Genomic DNA, 6,004 nt, shown 5'->3' with positions numbered 1-6,004 from the left:
CAAGAACCATGTGGCCTGGCTTTGCCCTTCTCCCCTCAATGTCTGCTCCAGCCACGCTGGTCTTAGTGGCTCACACACCCCACCCCACCCCGCTCCTGCTGTGACCCCAGGGCTTTTCCATAAACAGCTCTCCACGCCCCCACCTTCCCCTGCACCTACTCATCCCTCAGGTCGCAGCTGAAACACGGGACAGCAGGGCGCAGAGGTGGAGAGCCTTACTCCAGTGCTTGGCTACGTGGGCTTGAACCGCAGCTCTGCCACCTAGTAGCTTTGTCACCTCAGGCAGGACACTTAAAGCTCTTTGCTCTCCAGTTTCCTCACACCTACCTCACAGGATTGCTAAGAGGATTCTATAAATAAACTCACACAAAGGACTGGCCCATAATAAAGGCTGTTTATTATTATTCCTGGGGGACACCTTCCCCGATGCCCCTGACCAAGACAGGCCATCCCATCAAACTCGTCCACAGCACCGGGCAGTGCGCCTCTTCCAACTCCCATCCAGCACCCTCTGCCCTCGTGGGTCCCCAGCACCACGGGCAGGCACTTCTTCCTCGCTCCTTCCCTCAACAGGGCTGCCTTTGGCCAGGTACACGCACCTAAGGGCGCAGACCTGGCCCCAGATACCTCCGAAGAGTGTGGTGTCCTTCAGCACAGAATGAAAACCAACTTCACAGCCCTGAGGTGGTGAGAAAAGCTGCCAAAATAACCTACTGCCTGGCTTACAGAGACTTGTGAGCTGTGAATTGAGCCTCTCTCGCCTTTTAACCCTTAAAAGTCATTCCGTTGGTTCCAAATAGAAGTTCCTGTCCCTTAGGGAGCTCGATGACAGTGACTATTCCAGCTCTGAGCACCCGGCAGGGCAGCAGTGCTACCTGCAACCCGACTACCTTGCTGGGCGGGGTCAGCTCTGCTGTGCTGAAAGAACAAGCACCTTAAGGAGCTCCCAGAGAGGGAGGCAGAACAAGCTCCACCGGAAGTCGATAATACGAAGATCTTACATCTAGAAGAGGTTTATCTTATTAGGGCCTTGAGAAACAGTGTGGTCGTCCTCAAGCAGGAAAGGGAAGTCCTTGACCTGCTTCTTGTAGACTGGCCTCAATTAGGGAACCCGAAGAGAAAGATCCAGACACCCAAACCTCGGAAACACTAGTCTTTATGTAGAGCTCAGCTGGGAGTGGCGAGGGTGTCAGGTGCCCGTCTCCACCTCCACTACTCCTGCCCAGGTGCCAAAGCCCATGTCCTTATGGATGAGCACCAGGCCAGCGCTGGGGCCTGGCTCTTCGGGCACCACAAAGCACTTATCCTGGCTCTCGGCAATGGTGACCTCGAAGACGTCCTGGGCTGGGGAGCCATCCTGTCCACTGCGAGTGTCCAGCAGCTCTGGTTCAGTCTGCAGGAGCACCACAGTGGGCTCAGAAGCAGCAGGTGGCACACAGGGCGGGCTGGAGGGTGCCCCGGGCTGGTGACTGAGCTGGTGCCGCTTGAGGCTTTGGGGGAGGGTGTAGCCCATGCCACAGGTGGGGCAGCGGTAGGGCTTGTCGGCCAGGTGGGACTTGAGGTGGCGCCTCAGCTTGGTAGCCAGCGTGTAAGCACGGCCACACTGGGGGCACGGGAAAGGCCTCTCCCCTGAATGCAGGCGCTCGTGAGCCCGCAGCGTGTGCGGGTCTCGGAGGGCCTTCCCGCACACGGGGCACAGGTGGGCCTCCCCGGTGTGGGAGATGAGGTGGCGCCGCAGTTCAGGCAGCTGGGGGAAAGCATCGGCACAGTGCGGGCAGCGGTAAGGGCGCTCCCCAGTGTGCAGCCGCAAGTGCCCACGCAGATTGCCCCGCTGGCGGAACGCCCGGCCGCAGTGTGGGCACAGGAAGGGCTTCTCCCCTGTGTGGAGCCGCATGTGGTTCCGTAGGGAGCCCTGGTTGGCCAGGGGCCGCCCACACACTGGGCACGGGCATGGGGCCGGGGCCGCCGGCACCTGGTGGGTCTTGCGATGCAGCCGCAGGGAGGGCCGGCGGGCAAAGGCCTTGCCACACTGGTCACAAGCAAAGGGCCGGGCACCGGAATGTACCACCTGGTGCTCTTTGAGGTCTCGCCGGGTGCCATAGGCCTTGTCACACTGTGGGCAGGGGAAGGGCCGCACCCCACGGTGGCCCAGAGTGTGGGCTTTGAAGCTCTCCTCTGAGCTGTAGCTCTTGCCACACTCAGTGCAAAGGAAGGGCTTGTGGCCCGTGTGCACAAACGCATGCTTCTTCAGATGGCACAGCTGCAGAAAGGCCTTGCCACACTCCCCACAGCGGTACCGTCGCCCCTGTTTTGAGGAGCTTCCTGCTGGACCAGGAGGGCTCCGCAAACGTGCTGGGAGGCCAGGGTGCTGCTGCTCTCCAGTCTGCTGAGCGCCGGGCCCTGAGGTCTTCGCTCTGGGGGGGCGCTGATCACTGGAGCTACATAACTTCTTGACCAGGCAAGCGTGCAGCTGTGGGTCCGTGGCGGAAGATGAGGAACAGGCCTCACTGCTCTCAGGGCCCTGCCGGGGAGCAGAGCTGCTCTGAACTTCCAGACACATCTGTGTCTGGGGTGGGTCCTCCTCGTCCACGCTGCCATCCTGAGATGATGGGCCAAGTGGCTGCCTCTCCTTGGAAACCTGGTCCTGGTTTTGGGGCTTAAGTTCAGGGCTCACCATACTGTCTGTCTGAATGCTTAGGGGTGACTGGTGACCAGGATCTGTAAAGCAAGAGTGGGGCACATAGAGAAAGTAGCAGGTGGCCACAGTGGTCTCACCAGGAAATTATGGGAACATGTGTCTTCTCCTCTTCAGCCCCTGAGCTGCAGTGGGAGCAATGACAGCAATCTCTTCCCTAGAACTTGAGCCACACACTCCGTTTATCTTCCTGTCCAGTCTCAGGTGCCTTCTGGGAGGCTCTCCTGGGAACCAGAGCTCTCTAGATGTCTGGATAATCCCTCGAGTGAGACATTCCCAGAGTGCCCTTGTTCTCCCTCTGGAGACACGCACTTAGGATGAGTTAGGACCACTACCTCCTCACTTCAGCTCATCTGAAAATAAAGGAACCCCCACCCCCAGCCCAGACAGAACACAAGAAATTGGAAACCTTATACACAGCCTGCTGTCTTCATCAACATGACCTTACTATTCCAGGAAACTTAACTCAGGAAGATAAAAAATCGTATACACCTATACAGTTGACCCTTGAACAACACACGTTTGAACTCTACAGGTCCACTTACAGATATTTTTCAACAGTAATTACCACAGCCCTACACAATCATGGTCCGCTGAATCCATAGATGCAGAATCACGGATGTGGAACCATGGATGTGGAGGGCCGACTGTAAGTTACACTTGGATTATTCTGACTGCTGGAAGGGTCAGTGCCCCTAACCCCTGTTTGTTCAAAAGTCAACTACATGGTTCACTCTAAGGAAAAGACCCATCACTCTTCAATAAAAAGCATCAAATAACAGTTTACACCCCCAAATTCTGTAAACATCTTACTTGAAAATTTGGATCTTGCTGGGTTCACGAATCCTAAACTATTATGTCATGATCCTTACCCAATCCTAATCAAGCCCTGCCACCATCCCACACTGAAAAATCTACCCTATACCAGACTTCAAAATGTCACTAAATATCCAGGCTTTGCCCTTTCCCTCAGAAAAGCTACTGTTCTCCCTTATCTTCTTGAGCCACAAGCTCTGCTTTCTCTTATCAACAGGTTATTTTGGTGATAATTTGGGAAGCCGGCATTTATTTGACACACACCTGTGCGAAGATTCTGCTGCATCCTCCCCAGGGAAGGCCACTTCCTGTTGTACAGAACACTCCACTTCTGTCACAGCCATGGCTGCCTCTTCCTCTAGCCTGGGCTGGGTGAGGCTTGGGCCCTCAGAGGGAGGCTGGGGCCACAGCAGCAGCTCAAAACCTGGCAGCACAACTCGGTACACCTGCAGGTGGAGCCTCTCGCTGATCCGCACCGGGGCCACGTTCCCCTCACCCTCCAGCTTGGCTCTCTGCACCAAACTGCAAAGCAGAGCAAGAGCTGGCTCAGGAGACCCTCTTCAAGTGGTCCTCCCTGAAAACCCCAGCTCCTGGGCAGTCTGGGTTCTTTAGGACCCCATGCCTTAGGAACACTCAATGCAGAAGATCCGTGGGTGAGGAATTATAGTCAGCTTCTGGTTCCATCCCATGTCATAACAGAAAGCCTCAAAGGAGCATCTTCACTACACACTCTCCTGTAACTTACCTGGTCCAGCCTGAACTCTGCTCACAAGCACACACGTCTCCCCACAGGCCTAGTGACACGTCCTGAAATAAACCAATAAAAGTCCTTCTCCCATGTGTTTGAGGGGCCCAAGGTGAAACAAACAAACAAAAAACCTGATGTAACTTCTCCTGAAACAGATCTAAGATGAAGACTCTGGAAGGTTAATGGTTTCTGGATCTGCCTCTACAGGACTGTTCTGAGTTTTCATTCAGTAAAGGCCGAAAAAACTGTCCCTCCACTTCCCTCCCAAGGTGTGGAGAATTACTAAACTGAACATATTACTGCCTTCCAGTGAATACCAAACAGAAAAAGTAGTAAGACGTACATGAACTTTGAAATTCTTTTGAGGACTTATGCAATGAAATCCTTTACCTGTGCTGTTTCATTTTTTGCTCCAAATAATCCTGGAGGATTAAAATAAAGGAAACAGCCATTCCTTTATTTTATATATTTGTTAAGTGAGGCATACCATCTAACTAGCTATGTGACAGAAGTGGGGTTTGATCCCATGGCTTTTTAATTCCCACAACCTTTGCTCTTGACTTTCTACTGCTGATACTCTACTAATCCAGTTTTTAACAACTTTTTGCACCTCCTTAACTACTGCAAGTGAGGAAAAGAGACCGTACTGGAGAGAAAAGGCAAAACTATCTCCTATCTCTGGGAATACCCTGCATCTTCTAACAAACTGGAGCGCTGTCCAGAAATGTCTGAACCTCTTCCAAATTTTCAGTTACGGAGAGGAGACATCCTCTCCCTCAATACCTCCTGTTTCGTTTTCACTCCATCGCCCTTCTGCCCCGAGGCAGACTCTTCTTCCAGTGGCCCCCAGAGCAGTCCCGGCTGCAAGGATTCCCCGACACACCAGATCCCAAAGCACCGCTCCACGGCGAGTGAGGGGCCAAGGGCCAAGCCCCGGGGGAGGCTCTTTAGACTGAGGATGGCTCGGGTCGTCCCAGGAAGTAAGTCTTTGAGTCCCTGTGCACAACCTTCTCCGGAAGGGCTCCATCCTGAGTCCCGGCCGAGGAGCGGATCGGGGGCTGCAGGTAGAGAGGAAGACACTGAGGAGACGGCCCAACAGGTCGTGGGGTGGGGAAAGGTGAGGGAGAAAACCCCAGGTTCAGCCAAGCCTCAGGAGTCTGAGATATCTGTAAGGGTTCTAAGGGGGCCCCGGAAAGGTTCAAGGACACTTTAAAAGCCCCCAGAGACGCTGAGGGCACCGGAGAAGGATGCCGGGCTCAGGGGGAAAAGGGCCGGGGGAGGGAAGAGTGGGCCAGAGAACTTTAGGTGTATTAGGCCAGGGCCGAGAATCGGAGACATCACAGGTCACTCACTGAACTGCAGTCTCTCCCTCTCCAAGAGCAGCTCCTCCGCCTCTTCCATCCCCGGTCAGACAGCCTTCCTCTGCCGGAAGTAAGCGTTGCCGCCTTAGCTCCCCCCGGAAACAGTAATTGACGTCCAAATTTCCACTCGGGAAAGAATCGTAAGAGTCACACCTCATTGGTGCACAGGACCGGGAGTTAGGAAGTACTGGTTAGGCAAATCTCTGTCTGAGAACAATACGAGATTAGGATTCCGGAGGTCCACCATGGATTCGAGTATCCGGGAAAGCGGAACTAACTGTTACAGTGGCCTCTCTTTTTTTTGGTGGGGGGACAAGTCGGACGGTTATACTGTGCCTCCTCCAGGAGGGCACGTAGGCGGGCACGTACAGGAAGTGGGTGGGG

General features: G+C 54.5%; 1 protein-coding gene across 2 annotated transcripts; it reads right to left on the bottom strand.

The window, feature by feature from the left end:
* Positions 1-375: 375 nt before the first annotated feature.
* Positions 376-5,948, bottom strand: ZNF408 (zinc finger protein 408). Of its 2 annotated transcripts, XM_032488558.1 has the most exons (6): positions 5,612-5,948; positions 5,043-5,317; positions 4,257-4,318; positions 3,770-4,033; positions 3,396-3,397; positions 376-2,718 (listed from the first exon to the last, which is right to left on the bottom strand). In XM_032488558.1, exons 1-6 carry the CDS (start codon positions 5,658-5,660, stop codon positions 1,190-1,192), a joined length of 2,181 nt encoding a protein of 726 aa, XP_032344449.1. In that variant the 5' UTR covers positions 5,661-5,948; the 3' UTR covers positions 376-1,189. The 2 variants fall into 2 exon arrangements, with proteins under 2 accessions (XP_032344449.1, XP_032344448.1); XM_032488557.1 differs by lacking the exons at positions 3,396-3,397; positions 3,770-4,033; positions 4,257-4,318.
* Positions 5,949-6,004: the final 56 nt, after the last annotated feature.

The sequence above is a fragment of the Camelus ferus genome, chromosome 10 (assembly GCF_009834535.1).
Source record: "Camelus ferus isolate YT-003-E chromosome 10, BCGSAC_Cfer_1.0, whole genome shotgun sequence".
Classification (NCBI taxonomy): Eukaryota; Metazoa; Chordata; class Mammalia; order Artiodactyla; family Camelidae; genus Camelus; species Camelus ferus.
The sequence above is the reverse complement of the archived record's forward strand: the minus strand, read 5'-3'. Positions and strand labels throughout refer to the sequence as shown.

Excerpts from the sequence above, each read along its gene's own strand:
- ZNF408 (XM_032488558.1), bottom strand. The coding sequence starts at position 5,660 with ATGGAAGAGGCGGAGGAGCTGCTCTTGGAGAGGGAGAGACTGCAGTTC. Across the intron at positions 5,318-5,611 it reads GAGGGAGAGACTGCAGTTCA|CCCCCGATCCGCTCCTCGGC; the intron begins GTGAGTGACCTG and ends CTCTACCTGCAG. Across the intron at positions 4,319-5,042 it reads GAGTGAAAACGAAACAGGAG|GACGTGTCACTAGGCCTGTG; the intron begins GTATTGAGGGAG and ends GGTTTATTTCAG.